General features: G+C 41.5%; 1 protein-coding gene across 3 annotated transcripts in view; it reads left to right on the forward strand.

Moving 5' to 3' along the window:
* Positions 1–22,262, forward strand: part of LOC106608328 (E3 ubiquitin-protein ligase RNF19A) — a 78,320-nt gene that overhangs the window by 52,255 nt on the left and 3,803 nt on the right. For all 3 annotated transcript variants that reach the window (XM_014206215.2, XM_014206213.2, XM_014206214.2), the window contains exons 5-8: positions 4,165–4,312; positions 10,302–10,464; positions 10,795–10,909; positions 15,688–15,819. In XM_014206215.2, coding sequence (XP_014061690.1) covers positions 4,165–4,312; positions 10,302–10,464; positions 10,795–10,909; positions 15,688–15,819 — 558 coding nt within the window. The remainder of the gene's footprint in view (positions 1–4,164; positions 4,313–10,301; positions 10,465–10,794; positions 10,910–15,687; positions 15,820–22,262) is intronic.

The raw sequence follows: 22,262 nt of genomic DNA on the forward strand, positions 1-22,262 counted from the left end.
TAAGATTTCCCTTCAGTGGGACTAAGGGGCCTAGCCTCCTCCACCAAACTTTACCGAAATATATATATTTTTTTATTTCACCTTTATTTAACGAGGTAGGCCAGTTGAGAACAAGTTCTCATTTACAACTGCGACCTGGTCAAGATAAAGCAAAGCAGTGCGACAAAAACAACAACACAGAGTTACACATAAACAAACGTACAGTCAATAACACAAAAGAAAAGAAAAATAGAAAAATCAGTGTGTGCAAATGTAGAAGAGTAGGGAGGTAGGCAATAAATAGACCCTAGAGGTGAAAATAATTACAATTTAGCATTAATACTGGAGTGATAGATGTGCAGATGATGATGTGCAAGTAGAGATACTGGGGTGCAAAAGAGCAAAGAGGGTAAGTAATAATATGGGGATGAGGTAGTTGGGTGTGCTATTTACAGATGGGCTGTGTTGTTAAGGGTGTGTACTGGAGGCGATGTCAGGTGCAGGAGAGCAGAGTGTAGTGAGCAGGCACACTTTTTATTCCGGTCCAACGAAAGCGCAAAAGTACATACATGTGCCCAAACACTGAACAATAGACAAAAGTATGACGCGTAACAATACCCACATAACATAAATACAATTTCACACAAAGACATGGATGGGGAACAGAGGAATAAATACATGTAGTGTGATTAGGGAATGAAAACCAGGTGTGCAGGAAACAAGACAAAACAAATGGAAATATGAAAAATGGAGCGGTGATGGCTAGAAAGCCGGTGACGGAGATATGAGTCTCCAGCATCAGAGATTTTTGCAATTCGTTCCAGTCATTGGCAGTGGAGAACTGGAAGGAAAGGCGGCCAAAGTAAGTGTTGGCTTTGGGGATGACCAGTGCAATATACCTGCTGGAGCGCGTGCTACGGGTGGGTGTTGCTATGGTGACCAGTGAGCTGAGATAAGGCGGGGCTTTACTTATAGATGACCTGGAGCCAGTTGGTTTGGCGACGGATATGTAGCGAGGGCCAGCCAACGAGAGCATACAGGTCGCAGTGGTGGGTAGTGTATGGGGCTTTGGTGATAAAACGGATGGCACTGTGATAGACTACATCCAGTTTGCTGAGTAGAGGGTTGGGGCTATTTTGTAAATGACATCGCCGAAGTCAAGGATCGGTAGGATAGTCAGTGTTACGAGGGTATGTTTGGCGGCATGAGTGAAGGAGGCTTTCTTGCGAAATAGGAAGCCGATTCTAGATTTAATTTTGGATTGGAGATGCTTAATGTGAGTCTGGAAGGAGAGTTTACAGTCTAACCAGACACCTAGGTATTTGTAGTTGTCCACATATTCTAGGTCAGAACCATCCAGAGTAGTGCTAGTCGGGCGGGAGGGTGCGGGCAGCAATCGGTTGAAGAGCATGCACTTGTTTTACTAGCATTTAAAAGCAGTTGGAGGCTACGGAAGGAGAGTTGTATGGCGTTGAAGCTGGTTTGGAGGTTTGTTAGCACAGTGTCAAAAGAAGGGCCAGATGTATACAGAATGGTGTCGTCTGCGTAGAGGTGGATCAGGGAATCACCAGCAGCAAGAGTGACATCATTGATGTATACAGAGAAAAGAGTTGGCCCAAGAATTGAACCCTGTGGCACTCCCATAGAGACTGCCAGAGGTCCGGACAACAGGCCCTACGATTTGACACACTGAACTCTATCAGAGAAGTAGTTGGTGAACCAGGCGAGGCAGTCATTCGAGAAGCCAAGGCTATTGAGTCTGCTGATAAGAATGCGGTGATTGACAGAGTCGAAAGCCTTGGCCAGGTCGATGAAGACGGCTGCACAGTACTGTCTTTTATTGATGGCGGTTATGATATCGTTTAGGACCTTGAGCGTGGCTGAGATGTACCCACGACCAGCTCGGAAACCAGATTTCATAGTGGAAGAGGTACGGTGGGATTCTAAATGGTCGATGATCTGTTCATTAACTTGGCTTTCGAAGACTTGAGAAAGGCAGGGCAGGATGGATATAGGTCTATAACAGTCTAGAGTGTCTCCCCCTTTGAAGAGGGGGATGACCGCAGCAGCTTCCCAATCTTTGGGGATCTCAGACGATATGAAAGAGAGGTTGAATAGGCTCGTAATAGGGGTTGCAACAATTTCGGCTATTATTTTAGAAAGAGAGGGTCCAGATTGTCTAGCCCAGCATTGGGGCATGTAGCGTTCTCCTGGCATCCGCCAAACCCAGATTCGTCCGTTGGACTGCCAAATGGGGAAGAGTGATTCAAAACTCCAGAGAATGCTTTTCCACTGCTCCAGAGTCCAATGGCATCGAGCATTACACCACTCCTGCCGACGCTTGGCATTGCGCATGGTGATCTTAGGCTTGTTTGCGGCTGCTTGGCTATGGAAACCCATTTCATGAAGCTCCTGACGAACAGTTCTTGTGCTGACGTTGCTTCCAGAGGCAGTTTGGAACTCGGTAGTGAGTGTTGCAACCCTGGACAGATGATTTTTGCACATTACTCGCTTCAGCACTCGGCGGTCCCGTTCTATGAGCATGTGTGGCTTACCACTTTGCGGCTGAGCCGTTGTTTCTCCTAGACCTTTCACTTCACAATAACAGCACTTACAGTTGACCCGGGCAGCTCTTGCAGGGCAGCAATTTGCCGAACTGACTTGTTGGAAAGGTGGCATCCTATGGCAGTGCCACATTGAAAGTCACTGAGCTCTTCAGTTAGGCCATTCTACTGTCAATGTTTGTCTATGGAGATTGCATGGCTGTGTTTTATACACCTTTCAGCAATGGGTTTGGCTGAAATATCCGAATCCAATAATATGAAGGGTGTCCACATACCTTTGTATATATAGTGTAGTACATACAGCTCACATACTACTCATGATACAGTACATTGTACAGAGAAGGTAGTCTGGCAGGGATACACCCATAATGTTCTGACTGTTCAGACTGTTCCTACTGTTCAGACTGTTCAGGCACTTCCTGCTGTTCCTACTGTTCCTGCTGTTCAGGCTGTTCAGGCTATTCCTACTGTTCAGACTGTTCCTACTGTTCAGACTGTTCCTACTGTTCAGACTCTTCCTACTGTTCCTGCTGTTCAGGCTATTCCTACTGTTCAGACTGTTCCTACTGTTCAGACTGTTCCTACTGTTCAGACACTTACTACTGTTCAGACTCTTCCTGCTGTTCAGGCTGTTCAGACTCTTCCTACTCTTCCCATTTTTAATACTCATCAGACTGTCCCGACTGTCCAGACTGTTCTTATTTTTAATACACTTCAGACTGTTCCTACTGTTCCTATTTTTAATACACTTCAGACTGTTCCTACTGTTCCTATTTTTAATACACTTCAGACTGTTCCTGTTTAGACTGTTCTTATTTTTAATACACTTCAGACTGTTCCTACTGTTCCTATTTTTAATACACTTCCTACTGTTCCTACTGTTCAGACTGTTCCTACTGTTCCTACTGTTCCTACTGTTCAGACTGTTCAGACTGTTCCTACTGTTCAGACTGTTCAGACTGTTCAGACTGTTCCTACTGTTCCTACTGTTCAGACTGTTCCTACTGTTCAGACTGTTCAGACTGTTCAGACTGTTCATACTGTTCCGACTGTTCAGACTGTTCAGACTGTTCCGACTGTTCATACTGTTCCTACTGTTCCTACTGTTCAGACTGTTCAGACTGTTCAGACTGTTCAGACTGTTCAGACTGTTCATACTGTTCAGACTGTTCAGACTGTTCAGACTGTTCCTACTGTTCCAACTGTTCCTGCTGTTCAGACTGTTCAGACTGTTCAGACTGTTCATACTGTTCAGACTGTTCAGATTGTTCAGACTGTTCCTGCTATTCCAACTGTTCCTGCTGTTCAGACTGTTCCTGCTGTTCCTACAGTTCCCACCCTGCCTGCTGTTCAGACTGTTCAGACTGTTCAGACTGTTCAGATTCTGTTCCCACTGTTCATATTGTTAATACAGTATAGGCTGTTCAGACTGTTTCTACTGTTCAGACTGTTCAGACATACAGTATGTAGTCAGTCATAGTACCTTACAAACACATGGTAGTCAGACATCCTGTATGTAGCTAGTCATAGTACATGCATAGTCTTCTTCTTCTTTACATACTGCCGTAGTAGTCAAGTCCTTCCATGTCTCTCTGTCTCACACCTGTGTGTCTCCTTCCAGAGTCAGAGGAGATCAAGGCGTGTCCTCGTTGTGGGGCCTACATCATGAAGACCAACGATGGCAGCTGTAACCGGATGAATTGTACCGTGTGCGCCTGTCAGTTCTGCTGGCTGTGTATGCAGGAGATCACCGACGTGCACTACCTCAGGTAGCTATAGCCACTGTTACTAACGGTTACCACTACCTCATGTAGCTAGTCACTGTTACTAACGGTTACCACTACCTCATGTAGCTAGTCATTGTTACTAACGGTTACCACTACCTCATGTAGCTAGTCATTGTTACTAACGGTTACCACTACCTCATGTAGCTAGTCATTGTTACTAACGGTTACCACTACCTCATGTAGCTAGCCACTGTTACTAACGGTTACCACTACCTCATGTAGCTATAGCCACTGTTACTAACGGTTACCACTACCTCATGTAGCTAGTCATTGTTACTAACGGTTACCACTACCTCATGTAGCTAGCCACTGTTACTAACGCTTACCACTACCTCAGGTAGCTATAGACACTGTTACTAACGGTTACCACTACCTCATGTAGCTATAGCCACTGTTACTAACGGTTATCACTACTTTCAGGTAGCTATAGACACTGTTACTAACGGTTACCACTACCTCATGTAGCTAGCCACTGTTACTAACGGTTACCACTACCTCATGTAGCTATAGCCACTGTTACTAACGGTTATCACTACCTCATGTAGCTATAGCCACTGTTACTAACGGTTATCACTACCTCAGGTTGCTATAGACACTGTTACTAACGGTTACCACTACGTCAGGTAGCTATAGACACTGTTACTAACGGTTGCCACTAGGGCTGTGGCAGTCATTTAATTTTGTCAGCCGGTTATTGTCATGCAAAAGACTGATGGTCTCAATGGTGTATTCCGCTAATGGAACATTTGTGCTTATAGCCTACTACCACGTGCGCATTGCCACCTCTTACAATGTGAAGAAATAGCCTAACAGTTTATCAACATTTTAAGCTAAACGTTCTGATTTGTTGCGTGAGCCACGTTGCATAATTCTTTTTTTTTTTTTATGCTAGTGGTAGTATTAATTTGGGATCTATCGCATCCCACAACTGTCCCAGACTATGTTTGTAATATTTATTTCTCCCACAGAATGGAATAGGTCGACTTCTGTACTATGGGGGATAGTAGATTCACATAGGCTAGGGCTTTTGCTTTTCGTTAGGCCTACTCATCTTGTTGGCTGACGAAAGTAAATGTGGACAGTTCTTCCAATATCTTCAATATGCACATCGGAATTGGATAAGAACGCGCGGAGTGGCGTCCCTGATGTGTCTGTCTTCACTTGTAGCCTGTGAGAAAGACCCGATCACGTGACGGAGAGACGCTTCACATTGCGCAGCACACTCAGGGAGAAGGGCACAGCACCCCGGGACGCAAAAGGGCATGGATTTTTTTAGGGTACGTTACGGCCATAATGGGGATGCCGCCGTGAAATTCGAGGCATTATTAAGTGCATGTCAAATTGTGAATGAGAGACTGATGAAGTGTGTACAGCCTGTGCAAAAAAACAAAGCAGGCCTCATGCCTCATGCCTTTTCAACTTTTTTTAAAATCATCATTAGAGTCGCATCCTGCAGCCTTACAATGTATTAAAAATGAAAACATATTTACCAACGTTTGTAGAACAACTAAAGTTACATTAATAACTCTAAATTAAGCATATAGGAGTACCTACAGTTGAAGTCGGAAGTTTGCATACACCTTAGCCAAATACATTTAAACTCAGTTTTTCACAATTCACAACATTTAATCCTAGTAAAAATTCACTGTCTTAGGTCAGTTAGGATCACCACTTTATTTTAAGAATGTGAAATGTCAGAATAATAGTAGAGAGTGATTGATTTATTTCAGCTTTTATTTCTTTCATCACATTCTCAGTGGGTCAGAAGTTTACATGCACTCAATTAGTATTTGGTAGCATTGCCTTTAAATTGTTTAACTTGGGTCAAATGTTTTGGGTAGCCTTCCACAAGCTTTCCACAATAAGTTGGGTGAATTTTGGCCCATTTCTCCTGACAGAGCTGGTGTAACTGAGTCAGGTTTGTAGGCCTGCTTGCTCGCACACGCTTTTTCAGTTCTGCCCACAAATGTTCTATGGAATTGAGGTCAGGGCTTTGTGATGGCCACTCGAATACCTTGACCTTGTTGTCCTTATGCCATTTTGTCACAACTATGGAAGTATGCTTGGGGTCATTGTCCATTTGGAAGATCCATTTGTGGCCAAGCTTTAACTTCCTGACTAATGTCTTGAGATGTTGCTTCAATATATCCACATCATTTTCTTTCCTCATGATGCCATCTATTTTGTGAAGTGCACCAGTCCCTCCTGCAGCAAAGCACCCCAACATGATGCTGCCACCCCCGTGCTTCACGGTTGGGATGGTGTTCTTCAGCTTGCAAGCATCCCCCTTTTTCCTCCAAACATAACGATGGTCATTATGGCCAAATAGTAATATTTTTGTTTCATCAGACCAGAGGACATTTCTCCAAAAAGTACGATTTTTGTCCCCATGTGCAGTTGCAAACCGTAGTCTGGCTTTTTTTATGGCGTTTTTGGAGTAGTGGCTTCTTCCTTGCTGAGCGGCCTTTCAGGTTATGTCAATATAGGACTCGTTTTACTGTGGATATAGATACTTTTGTACCTGTTTCCTCCAGCATCTTCACGAGGTCCTTTGCTGTTGTTCTGGGATTGATTTGCACTTTTCGCACCAAAGTACGTTCATCTCTAGGAGACAGAACGTGTCTTCTTCCTGAGCGGTATGGCGGCTGCGTGGTCCCATGGTGTTTATACTTGCGTACTATTGTTTGTACAGATGAAAGTGGTACCTTCAGGCCTTTGGAAATTGCTCCCAAGGATGAACCAGACTTGTGGATGTCTACAATTTTTTTCTGAGGTCTTGGCTGATTTCTTTTGATTTTCCCATGTCAAGCAAAGAGGCACTGAGTTTGAAGGTAGGCCTTGAAATACATCCACAGGTACACCTCCAATTGACTCAAATCATTTCAATTAGCCTATCAGAAGCTTCTAAAGCTATGACATCATTTCTGGAATTTTCCAAGCTGTTTAAAGGCACAGTCAACTTAGTGTATGTAAACTTCTGACCCACTGGAATTGTGATACAGTGAATTATAAGTGAAATAATCTGTCTGTAAACAATTGTTGGAAAAACGACTTGTGTCTTGCACAAAGTAAATGTCCTAACCGACTTGCCAGAACTATAGTTTGTTAACAAGAAATTTGTGTAGTGTTTGAAAAACAAGTTTTAATGACTCCAACCTAAGTGTATGTAAACTTCTGACTTCAACTGTATTTCTTTATTAATCGCTCAACACAGAATAGCCGCATGGGAGCCCTCCCTCAAACCGTTTGGAGAAAATATTTAGATTTTATTCAGCTTTGTTAAAACATTTTATTCATACTATAAAATAATATGAAATAATGCCACGGAATTGTAAGCAAATCCTGTCCGTTAAATGAACTAATGTAGCCCACAGCCATTTGGCATAGCCACATCAGGACCTAACAAAGGACAACTCAGAGGATGCTATTCTGTTCTTCTGAAATACACTACATTTTCTTCATATCGCGCTTCTTTAGACCTGTCTAAAATAAATAACGGATTTATTGTGAAGACTTATTAGACTTTTAAAAATAGCTTGTAGACTTTGTGTGGAAGCCAGGAGTTACTAAATGTGTTTATGTTAATTAAAGGTCAATTATCATGAGACGGACAGTTATTTGCTTGACAATCACCGGCTGACGAAATCTCGTGACCTCCACAGCCCTAGTCATGACTCATGACTGCTGGTGTGGCGGTAATACGGTCACCGCAAAAGCCCTAGTTACCACTACCTCAGGTAGCTATAGACACTGTTACTAACGGTTACCACTACCTCAGGTAGCTATAGACACTGTTACTAACGGTTACCACTACCTCAGGTAGCTATAGACACTGTTACTAACGGTTACCACTACCTCAGGTAGCTATAGACACTGTTACTAACAGTTACCACTACCTCAGGTAGCTATAGACACTGTTACTAACGGTTACCACTACCTCAGGTAGCTATAGACACTGTTACTAACGGTTACCACTACCTCAGGTAGCTATAGACACTGTTACTAATGGTTACCAGCTGTTGTATATAGATTCCCTTTGACTATGGACCCTATTCTATCACATGGGACACAGGCAGATACACAGGACAGACAGCGGACACAGATACATAAAGAGAAATGTAACCAAAGAGACAGACCAACAGTCTCTACTTGAAGGTACTGTCATGTCAATTTAGGTCAGACTGACAAAGCTTATGGGATTTTAAAGACGCATAGATTCCAGCCATCAGATAAAACGTGGCATTTATATACCACCCATGTCTTCCTCACATGAGTTCTAAGTTACGGTAGTAGAGGTTAGTGGTCCAGAGAGGAGCAAGCCACACATCCCTATAGCTAGTATCTGTGTGCATTCCAAATGGAACCCTATTCCCTATATAGTGCACTACTTCTCTATTGGCTCTGGTCAAAAGTAGTGCACTATATAGGGAACAGGGTAACATTTGGATGGACACATATACTAGCTATAGGGATGTGTGGTTTGCTCCTATGTCTCCGTTTCTAACTGTTTTAACGACATGGGAGTGGAGTGGTTGCAGCCATTGATTTTTCCAGTCTTGGACGAGCGCCAGTGCAGACTTTTCATCCATTAATCACCCAAATCTGCTTCCAGTGTGTATCCCAAATGCCCCCCTATTCCCTACACAGTTAATGGCCCCCTATTCCCTACACAGACAAATGGCCCCCTATTCCCTACACAGTCAAATGGACCCTTATTCCCTACACAGTCAAATGGCCCCCTAGTGTCCCCCAGTGTCCGGTGGAAAGCAGACTGAACCAGGTTTTCCTCTAGGATTGTTCCTGTGTTTAGCTCCATTACGTTTCTTTTTTATCATGAAAACTCCTCAGTTCTTAATGATGACAAGCATACCCATAACATGATGCAGCCACCACTATGCATGAAAATATGGGGAGTGGTACTCAGTAATGTGTTGTGTTGGATTTGCCCCAAACATAAGGTTTTGTGTTCAGGACATAAAGTGAATTTCTTTTTGCCACATTTTTGGAAGTTTTACTTTAGTGCTTTATTGCAAACAGGAGGCATGTTTTGGAGTATTTTTATTCTGTACAGGCTTCCTTCTTTTCACTCTTGTCATTTAGGTTAGTTTTGTTGAGTAACTACAATGTTGTTGATCCATCCTCAGTTTTCTCCTATCATAGCCATTAAACTCTGTAACTGTTTTTAAAGTCACCAAATGGGCTCATGATGAAATTCCTGAGCGGTTTCCTTCCTCTCCGGCAACTGAATTAGGAAGGACGCCTGTATCTTTGTAGTGACTGGGTGTATTGATACACAATCCAATGTAATTAATAATTTTACCATGCTCAAAGGGATATTCAATGTGTGCTTTTATTTATTTTTACCCATCTACCAATAGGTGCCCTTCTTTGCGAGGCATAGGAAAACCTACCTGGTCTTTGTGGTTGAATCGTTGTTTGTAATTAACTGCTCAACTGAGGGAACCTTACAGATAATTATATGTGAGGGGTACAGAGATGAGGTAGTCATTCAAACATCAAGTTAAACACTATTATTGCACACAGTGATTCCACCCAACTTATTATGTCACTTGTTAAGACATCAAAACCTGTGTTAGAGCGAGCCTAAAAAAAGCTCAGGATTACTCCTGAGCTTTTTTTAGGCTCGCTCTAACACAGGTTTTGAATACTTAGACTCAAGACATTTCAGCTTTCCATTTTTGTATTAATTTGTCAAATTTTGGAAAACTATAATTCCACTTTGACATTATGGGGTATTGTGTGTAGGCCGGTGACACAACATCTCAATGTCATCCTTTTTAAATTCAGGCTGTAACAACAACAAAATGAGGGAAAAGGTTGAGGGATGTGAATACTTTCTGAAGGTATTGTATATGGAACAAACTCTCATGAATGCGTTGCAGTCCCTCAGGCTGTATATTCTAGTCCGTCCTCTAAACTCTTCTTCCTGTCTCTCTTCCTCTTCCTCCAGTCCCTCAGGTTGTACGTTTTGGGGGAAGAAGCCGTGGTCTCAGACCCGGAAGGTGCTGTGGCAGGTGGGCATGCTGCTCGGCGCCCCGGTAATCATCTCTCTCATCGCTGGCATCGCCATCCCCGTCATCATAGTGGGCATTCCCATTTACATGGGCCGCAAGGTACGAGGACATGTTGACCCCTAACCTTAACCCATCTACATGGGCCGAAAGATAGGAGGACATATTGACCCTTAACCCTAGCCCCTAACCCAGCTACATGTGCTGAAATATAGGACCTTGTCTTATGTAGAAAGAAAAATAATGTCCACTCACTGTAAAGTCTAATTTCTGCTCGTTTTCTGCTCTCAAGTGATATTTTAATAAAGCTATCGGTGACACAAATACAACAATTCAACCATTTATTCTGAATTGAAATTGTAAAAAAAAATACTAATGGTACTATATATGATCATGTCGACCATTTTGACATCATGAGTTCTTCTTCCCCAGGTCCACGGTCGCTGTAAGAAGAACAATATCTCAGGTAGTAAACATTACCTAACGGTGGCCAGCGGCGTTATGATGTCCGTGTTCGTGTCGCCTGTCATAGCTGCTGTCACTGTGGGTAAGGACAGAGACAAACAACGAGAACACAAACAACGAGAACACAAACAACGAGAACACCACTAAACCCTAAGAGTTAGGCCAGAATTTACAGGTCGACTTGCACTTTCTGATTTGGCCTTGTTTTTCATGAATACTCATTAAGAAATTCTAGCGGACATGACTGGAGGCAAACGACAGTTGTCTTGGGGTTGTGGTTTTGAAGTGGGTGTTTCATGGCTGTATCTTTGCCATTCAATCACAACAAACAGTCCCAGTAGTGTGTACAGCAAGGTCATTTAAGCTAGCTGTGGTATGGAGAGAACAAAGTTCTCCTGACTGACTTGCCATCTCAAGATTGTCAGCTAATTCAGTACTATGTTGGCTTAACCTTGTGCTGACCTTGTGTTTAGCCAAGCTCACAACAGCTAGCTAGCATAGCTTGGTGATAGCTGCAGCTGGCTAGCCTATCAAATCAAAATCAAATCAAATTTTATTGGTCACATACACATGGTTTGCAGATGTTATTGCGAGTGTAGCAAAATGCTTGTGCTTCTAGTTCCGCCAGTGCAGCAATACCTTTCAAGTAATCTAACAATTCCACAGCAACTAACAAACCTAAGTAAAGGAATGGAATAAGAAAATATACATATAAATATATGGATGAGCAATGACCGAGCGGCATAGGCAAGATGCAATAGATGGTATAAAATACAGTATATACACATGAGATGAGTAATGCAAGATATGTAAACATTATTAAAGTGACTAGTGATCAATTTATTAAAGTGGCCAATGAGTTCAAGATATCTAGCTGACAGCAGCTAGCTAGTAGCATGGTGATAGCTGCAGCTGGCTATCCTATCTAGCTGACAGCTAGCTAGCTAGCGTAGCTTGGTGATAGCTGCAGCTGGCTATCCTATCTAGCTGACAGCTAGCTAGCTAGCGTAGCTTGGTGTTAGCTGCAGCTGGCTATCCTATCTAGCTGACAGCTAGCTAGCTAGTAGCATGGTGATAGCTGCAGCTGGCTATCTAGCTGCAGCTAGATAGCAATAAATCAAGAGCCAGTGTCTGGACTGTGTTTCACAAGACACTCGTTCTACAACGCTTTGCTACGAAAGTAGCTTGCAACTTAGTTTCAACGTTTCATCAGGTCGTGTACTATATTCAGAGGCGGCAGGTCGCCTAGTGGTTAGAGCGTTGGACTAGTAACCGGAAGGTTGCAAGTTCAAATCCCCGAGCTGACAAGGTAAAAATGTGTCATTCTACCCGTGAACAAGGCATTTAACCCACTGTTCCTAGGCCGTCATTGAAAATAAGAATTTGCCTAGTTAAACAAAATAACAATTTAAAATAAAAATATTTGCAGTTAAAGTCAGAGTCTATCATCTGTTTAATAGTGTTACTTTCCACCACACTGTGTTGTTATAATGGTACATGTAGTTCTTTGGAAAAACTACTTCCTGGACAGTGGAACAGCAATAAAGCAGTAATAGAAGTAATCCTAAATGGCATTTGGGACTCAGACATGGGTGTCATTTGGGACTCAGACATTGATGTCTCACTGGGTCAGAGATGGGTGAAGGTAGAATATTTCTTACTGTGAGAGAGAAAGAGATGGGTGATGATAGAATGTTTTACTGTGAGAGAGAGATGGGTGATGATAGAATGTTTTACTGTGAGAGAGATGGGTGATGATAGAATGTTTTACTGTGAGAGAGAGAGAAATGGGTGAAGATAGAATGTCTTACTGTGAGAGAGAGATGGGTGATGATAGAATGTCTTACTGTGAGAGAGAGAGAGAGAGAAATGGGTGATGATAGAATGTCTTACTGTGAGAGAGAGAGAAATGGGTGAAGATAGAATGTCTTACTGTGAGAGAGATGGGTGATAGAATGTTTTACTGTGAGAGAGAGAGAGAAATGGGTGATGATAGAATGTTTTACTGTGAGAGCGAGATGGGTGATGATAGAATGTCTTACTGTGAGAGAGAGAGAAATGGGTGATGATAGAATGTTTTACTGTGAGAGAGATGGGTGATGATAGAATGTCTTACTGTGAGAGAGAGAGAAATGGGTGATGATAGAATGTTTTACTGTGAGAGAGAGATGGGTGATGATAGAATGTCTTACTGTGAGAGAGAGATGGGTGATGATAGAATGTTTTACTGTGAGAGAGATGGGTGATGATAGAATGTCTTACTGTGAGAGAGAGAGAAATGGGTGATGATAGAATGTTTTACTGTGAGAGAGAGATGGGTGATGATAGAATGTCTTACTGTGAGAGAGAGATGGGTGATGATAGAATGTTTTACTGTGAGAGAGATGGGTGATGATAGAATGTTTTACTGTGAGAGAGAGAGAAATGGGTGATGATAGAATGTCTTACTGTGAGATATAGTTTATTTCACTTTTGTATATTATCAACATCACTTGCTTTGGCAATGTTAACATATGTTTACCATGCCAATAAAGACCCTTGAATTGAATTGAATTGAATTAGACTCTACCAGAGAGAGGCCCGAGGACACACACACACACACACACAGAGAGACACACACACACACACAGAGAGAGAGACACACACACACACAGAGAGAGACACACACACAGAGAGACACACACTCCAATGGTCAACTGGCTATCTCCTCGTATGGTTCTCCTCTCAATCTGAGAAAACAGCTGAAGCACACACACACACACACACACACACACACACACAGAGACACACACACACACACACACACACACACACACAGAGACACACACACACACAGAGACACACACAGAGACACACACACACACAGAGACACACACACACACACACACACAGAGAGACACACACACACAGACAGAGAGAGACACACACACACACACACACACACACACACACACACACACACACACACACACACACACACACACACACACACACACACACACACACACACACACAGAGACACACACACACACACACACACACACAGAGACACACACACACACAGACAGAGAGACACACACACACACACACACACACACACACACACACACACACACACACACACACACACACACACACACACAGAGAATAGCCTTGGCATAGCCTTGGAATAGACCTTATTCCTTATTCTCTTTGATGACTTGTAACTTCATAACAAGTCTGTCTCTGGCAGAAGCCTGGGTTCAAATAGTAATAGGTTTCTTTCAAATCCTTAACCTGTGCCTGATGAATCTTTGACATGTAATAGTCCCAAAAGTGCAAACCCCACCCATCTGGCACTCCAGGCATGCTCAATCAAATGAATTGCAAATACTATTTGAACCCATGTCTTTCTCTGGCAGAAGCCTGGGGCATGGGAGCTTACTGCAGCCTCCCTGGTTTGTGTGTGTGTGCCCTGCCTGACCCTGCCGCCTCTGAAGTGTCACTACCATCACTACACTGTTGAACTGAAGGCTAGGACTCTCCCTCTTCCTCCACACACCCCCCTCTCCATCCATTAATCTCTCCATCCCTCTCTCTCGCTCTATCTGAAAGGACTTGTCTGTTCTTGTGGGCTTCAGCTCTAACCCCTTTTTTTTCTATCCCTCTTTCTCCTTGTCTCTCTTCCTTTCTTTCTCTCTCTCTCTTTCTCTCTGTCTCCCCGTCCCTCTTTCTCTCTCTCATTCCCTCTTTCTCCCCTTCCCTCTTTCTCTCTCTCTTTCTCTCTGTCTCCCCGTCCCTCTTTCTCTCTCTCGTTCCCTCTTTCTCCTTGTCTCGCGCTTTCTCTCTCTCTCTCCTCTCTGTCTCCTTCTCTCTGTCTCCCCATCCCTCTTTCTCTCTCTCTTTCCCTCTTTCTCCTCCTTGTTTCTCTCTCTCTCCTTCTCTCTGTCTCCCCCGTCCCTCTTTCTCTCTCTTTCCCACTTTCTCCTCCTTGTCTCTCTCTCTCTCTCTCTCTCTCACCCCCCTCTCTCTCTGTCTCTCCCGTCCCTATGTACTGGTGTCACCCTGTCTGCGGGTCATTGACGCCACATTATCCTATAATATCCAGTGTAGCGTTGGCAATATGGCCCTTTTGTTTGTGATGTGACCACTATTGTGTCCCCAACATTTCTGACTGGGTTTCATGTTCCGTGATGCAGCGCTCTACAGTGAAGCCTTTGTACATCAGGTTAAAGTTCATACTAGGTTAGATGTACTGGGAGGAGGAAGAGAAAGGCTAGCTTGCAATGTCAGTCGTGTTTCCATTTTTGTTACCTTAACCCAGTCATCTGTGGGAGAGAGAGATGGGTGAAGATAGATGTATTGGGGCGGCAGGTAGCCTAGTGGTTAGAGTGGTTGGGCCAGTAACCAAAAGGTTGCTAGATCGAATCCCCGAGCTGACAAGGTAAAAATCTGTTGTTCCGCCCCTGAACAAGGTAGTTAACCCACTGTTCCTAGGCCGTCATTGTAAAATAAGAATTTGTTCTTAACTGACTTGCCTAGTTAAATAAAGGTTCAATAAATAAAAAATAAATACAAATCTCTGCGTACTCTTAGTTGTTGTCATGTATTGTTAATCATACTATGGCATTTCATTTATTTATTTAACCTTTTATTTTGACAGGAAGTCCTGTTGAGATCAAGGTGTCTTATCAATGTCACTCTTCTAGCTACATTCATATGTTAAAATGTGCCGGTTATTTTCCTCAAGGTAACATTTATTGACAAGGAAATACGGGTACCTCAGTCAGTCGCTCATCCTGTCTTTTCCTGTTCTACTGTAAGGGGTGGGCGTCCTGTTGATATCAGTCTCTCATCCTGTCTCTTCTTGTCCTCTTGTAGGGGTGGGCGTCCCGTTGATGTTGACATATGTCTATGGAGTCGTCCCCATGTCGCTCTGTCGAAATGGATGGTGCCGACCGCAGAACGAGCCCCCAGAAACACACAAGATACAACTGGAAGACCTAGCCAGCTGTAAGGGGCTTTAGTATAGTATATTGGATGCTAAATATTGTATCTAATGCTTACCTATGTTTGTCATTTGTCTCTTTGCTTTAAGAACTATGTACATTATATTATATATTATAAGTAAAAAGATTCCTTAATGCTTTTATTAAAGTAACTCAACTTATCCCATCTTGAATTGTTCAGCAGTGAGTAGTTCAAAGTAAACTCAAATATACCAGTCCAATAGATCCAGTCCGATAGATCAGTTCAATGGATCACCAATAGATCAATGCGATAGATCCCAATAGATCACTAATAGATCAGTCCAATAGATCACAATAAATCAATCACAATTTCATTAAATGGGATATATCAATTGTCAACTCTAGATACTCCCATCTCAAGCAAACCCCCTCTTGACCCCACTCCTGGACAGGCTCACTGGGGAGTGAGCCTCTAGGCCATATATTATCACAGGATAAGTGCTAGATCTAAGAGAGGACACACAATTCCCAGGCACTACCATAAACCTCCCCACAATAAAGAAAAGGAGGGAGTGACTTGCTCACAGACATTGTGGAGACAAGTCATTAGTTCCCCCTTAATCACGCCATCCCTTCACATGGTTTAAGAATAGGTAAAGAGACATTCCCATATAAAAGACAAGTCTAACCTCTCCCCTCTCTGTGCCCCAAGTGACTGAGCCCCAGCTAAGGGAAACGTGCAACTGAAACATACCAGAGTCTAATGACAAGTATCTCACATAAGCATATTATACTAATAAAACATCTTAATTATCTATGTTACCCAACTAATTCTGATTCATCCACCACACAATCCAATAGATCACAGTAGATCTGTCTAATAGATCCGTCCAATAGATCACCAATAGATCACAGTCTATCAGTCCAATAGATCCATCCAAAAGTTCCATCCAATAGATCACAATAGATCAGTTCAATAGATCACAATAAATCAATCCAATAGATCAATCCAATAGATCACAATAGCCCAGTCCAATAGCCCAGTCCAATAGACCAGTCCAATAGATCACAATGGATCAGTCAAATAGATCACTAATAAATCAATCCAATATACCAGTCCAATAGACTAGTCCAATAGATCACAATAAATCAATCCAATAGATCAATCCAATAGATCACAATAGGCCAGTCCAATAGACCAGTCCAATAGATTAGTCCAATAGATCACAATTGATCAATCCAATAGATCACAATAGATCCATCTGATAGATCAGTCCGATAGATCACCAATAGATCACATTAACCTCTCCAGCGTCCCGTCCCGTATGCGGGATCAAAATCCAGGGAAAACTCCTAGTGACATTAGCATAACGTTTTTTTTGGTTTTTTTTTCAAATATAGGACTGTCTCATATCGTTTTATAGATACACCTCTCCTGAATCGACCCACGTCGTCCAATTTCAAAAAGGTTTTACAGGAAAAGAAAATCATTAGATTATGTTAGAGTCCATCGTAAAAGCAGCAACATAGCCATTTTCCGACCAACCACATGCATCACAAATAACCAAAAAACAGCTAAATGCAGCACTAACCTTTTACAAACTTCATCAGATGACACACCTAGGACATCATGTTACACAATGCATGCATTCTTTTGTTCAATAAAGTTCATATTTATATATGAAAACAGCATTTTACATCGGCGTCTGACGTTGACTAACTATTTTCCCGTCAAATGCATCCAGGGAAACAGTGCTACAATTTACTGAATTACTATTCGAAAACATTTTTAAAATGTAATATTGTCATTCTAAGATTTATAGATGAATATCTCTTGAAAGCAACTGTCATACCAGATTTAAAAATAACTTTACTGGGTAATCACACTTAGCGATAAAAGGGGATGCGATACTCAGAAAATTAGCAAGTAAACCGAGCTCGGCGCCATCTTGGAACAATCGCATATCACATCTAATCTTGTATAATATTGTCAATAATCCCTTACCTTTAGTTGTCTTCATCAGAAAGCACTTCCAGGAATCCCAGGTCCACAACAGATGTATTTTTGGTCGAAAAAGTCCATCCTTTATGTTCCATTAGCTTGCTGTTGTTAGCGTGTCTGAATGCTGTATCCAAATGCTCTGCCGGTCGCGGGACAGCCGTTTCGAAATAAAACATTTTTTTCCCATTTAGGTTCGTTCAAACATGTCAAACGTTGTATAACATAAATCTTCAGGGCCTGTTTCAACAAGAGAGCCAATAAGATTCGAGGGGGACGATTGTATTGTGTTTCAAAACGTTTCCAAAGGTGGGGGTAGACAGGGCCGCCGGCGTCATAATGGTGATGGCCCTCCCCCTGTGACCAATTTCCAACGCGTCTCATTCACTGAGTTTCGACAGTAGAAGGCTCAAAACACTTTGTAAAGACTGGCGACATCTTGTGGAAGCAATAGGAAGTGCTCAATGAACGATAGCTCATGGTGTGATTAATAGGCAACTACGTGAAGTTGAGTCCACAATTCAGAATTCCACTTCCTGGTTCAATCGGTCTCGGGGTTTTGACTGCCATATGAGTTCTGTTATACTCACAGACACCATTCAAACAGTCCAATAGACCAATCCAATAGATTAGTCCAATATATTGGTCCAATAGATCAGTCCAATTGTTCACAATAGACCAGTCCAATAGATCAGTCCAATAGATCACAATAGATCAGTCCAATAGATCACTAATAGATCAGTCCAATAGATCACTAATAGACCACCAATAGATCAGTCCAATAGATCACAATAAATCAATCCAATAGATAAGTCCAATAGATCACAATAGATCAGTCCAATAGATCACAATAGACCAGTCCAATAGACTAGTCCAATAGACCTGTCCAATAGATCACAATAGATCAGTCCAATAGATCACTAATAGATCAGTCCAATAGATTAGTCCAATAGATCACAATTGATCAATCCAGTAGATCACAATAGATCCATCCGATAGATCAGTCCGATAGATCACCAATAGATCACAATAAATCCATCCAATAGACCACAATAGATCAGTCCAATAGATCACTAATAGATCAGTCCAATAGATCACTAATAGACCACCAATAGATCAGTCCAATAGATCACAATAAATCAATCCAATAGATAAGTCCAATAGATCACAATAGATCAGTCCAATAGATCACAATAGACGAGTCCAATAGACCTGTCCAATAGATCACAATAGATCAGTCCAATAGATCACTAATAGATCAGTCCAATAGATTAGTCCAATAGATCACAATTGATCAATCCAGTAGATCACAATAGATCCATCCGATAGATCAGTCCGATAGATCACCAATAGATCACAATAAATCCATCCAATAGACCAGTCCAATAGACCCGTCCAATAGATCAATCCAATAGATCAGTCCAATATATTAGTCCAATAGATCCGTCCAATTTATCACCAATATATCACCAATAGATCCATCCAATAGATCCGTCCAATTTATCAGTAATAGATCAGTCAAATAGATCACTAATAGATCAGTCCAATAGATCACAATAGGTCAGTAAAATAGATCATCAATAGATCAGTCCAATAGATCACTAATAGATCAGTCCAATGGATCACCAATAGATCACAATAGATCAGTCCAATAGACCACCAATAGATCACAATTGATCCATTCAATAGATCCATCCTATAGACCAGTCCGATAGATCAGTTCAATTGATCACCAATAGATCAATTCAATAGACCAGTCCAATAGATCACAATAGATCAGTCCAATAGATCAGTCCAATAGATCACAATAGATCAGTCAAATAGATCACTAATAAATCAATCCAATAGACCAGTCCAATAGACCAGTCCAATAGATCACAATAAATCAATCTAATAGATCAATCCAATAGATCACAATAGGCCAGTCCAATAGATCAGTCCAATAGATCACAATAAATCAATCACAATTTCATTAAATGGCATATATCAATTGTCAACTCTAGATACTCCCATCTCAAGCAAACCCCCTCTTGACCCCACTCCTGGACAGGCTCACTGGGGAGTGAGCCTCTAGGCCATATATTATCACAGGATAAGTGCTAGATCTAAGAGAGGACACACAATTCCCAGGCACTACCATAAACCTCCCCACAATAAAGAAAAGGAGGGAGTGACTTGCTCACAGACATTGTGGAGACAAGTCATTAGTTCCCCCTTAATCACGCCATCCCTTCACATGGTTTAAGAATAGGTAAAGAGACATTCACATATAAAAGACAAGTCTGACCTCTCCCCTCTCTGGGCCCCAAGTGACTGAGCCCCAGCTAAGGGAAACGTGCAACTGAAACATACCAGAGTCCAAAGGACACTTTCTAATGACAAGTATCTCACATAAGCATATTATACTAATAAAACATCTTAATTATCTATGTTAACCAACTAATTCTGATTCATCCACCACACAATCCAATAGATCACAGTAGATCCGTCCAATAGATCCGTCCAATTGATCACTAATAGATCAGTCCAATAGATCACCAATAGATCACAGTAGATCAGTCCAATAGATCAATAGATCACAATAGATCCATCCAAAAGATCCATCCAATAGATCACAATAAATCAATCCAATAGATCAATCCAATACACCACTCCAATAGACCAGTCCAATAGATCGCAATGGATCAGTCAAATAGATCACTAATAAATCAATCCAATAGACCAGTCCATTAGACCAGTCCAATAGATCACAATAGATCAGTCCAATATATCACTAATAGATCAGTCCAATAGATTAGTCCAATAGATCACAATTGATCAATCCAGTAGATCACAATAGATCCATCCGATAGATCAGTCCGATAGATCACAATAAATCCATCCAATAGACCAGTCCAATAGACCAGTCCAATAGATAAATCCAATAGATCAGTCCAATATATTAGTCCAATAGATCCAATAGATCCGTCCCATTTATCACCAATATATCACCAATAGATCCATCCAATAGATCCGTCCAATTTATCAGTAATAGATCAGTCAAATAGATCACAATAGGTCAGTCAAATAGATCATCAATAGATCAGTCCAATAGATCACTAATAGATCAGTCCAATGGTTCACCAATAGATCACAATAGATCAGTCCAATAGACCACCAATAGATCACAATTGATCCATTCAATAGATCCATCCTATAGACCAGTCCGATAGATCACTTCAATTGATCACCAATAGATCAATTCAATAGATCCCAATAGACCAGTCCAATAGATCACAATAGATCAGTCCAATAGACCAGTCCAATAGATCACAATAGATCAGTCAAATAGATCACTAATAGATCAGTCCAATAGACCAGTCCAATAAATCACAATAGATCAGTCCAATAGATCACAATAAATCAATCTAATAGATCAATCCAATAGATCACAATAGGCCAGTCCAATAGACCAGTCCAATAGATTAGTCCGATAGATCAATCCGATAGATCACAATAGATCAATCTAATAGTTCACAATAGATCCATCCAATAGACCAGTCCGATAGATCAGTCCAATAGATCACCAAAAGATCAGTCCGATAGACCAGTCTGTTGGATCACCAATAGATCACAATAGATCAGTCCAATAGATCAATCCGACAGACCAGTCCGATAGACCAGTCCGATAGATCACCAACAGATTACAATATATCACAATAGATCAATCCAATAGACCACTCCAATAGATCAGTCCAATAGATCACTAATAGATCAGTCCAATAGATTAGTCCAATAGATCATCAATATATCACAATAGATCTGTCAAATTGTTCACTAATAGATCAGTCCAATAGATCACCAATATAGCAATCCAATAGATCACAATAGATCAGTTCAATAGATCACCAATAGATCACAGTAGATCAGTCCAATAGATCCATCCAATAAATCAATCCAATAGATCAATCCAATAGATCACAATAGGCCAGTCCAATAGACCACTCCAATAGACCAGTCCAATAGATCACAATAAATCAATCCAATAGATCAATCCAATAAATCACAATAGGCCAGTCCAATAGATCACTCCAATAGACCAGTCCAATAGATCACAATGGATCAGTCAAATAGATCACTAATAAATCAGTCGAATAGACCAGTCCAATAGATCACAATAAATCAATCCAATAGATCAATCCAATAGATCACAATAGGCCAGTCCAATAGATTAGTCCAATAGATCACAATTGATCAATCCAGTAGATCCATCCGATAGATCAGGCCGATAAATCACCAATAAATCACAATAAATCCATCCAATAGACCAAAAGACCAGTCCAATAGACCAGTCCAATAGATTAGTCCAATAGATCACAATAGATCAGTCCAATTGATCAGTCCAATAGATCACTAATAGACCAGTCCAATAGATCACAATAGACCAGTCCAATAGATCACAATAGACCAGTCCAATAGATCACTAATAGATCAGTCCAATAGATCAC

Source organism: Salmo salar, chromosome ssa06 (genome assembly GCF_905237065.1).
Source record: "Salmo salar chromosome ssa06, Ssal_v3.1, whole genome shotgun sequence".
Taxonomy (NCBI): domain Eukaryota; kingdom Metazoa; phylum Chordata; class Actinopteri; order Salmoniformes; family Salmonidae; genus Salmo; species Salmo salar.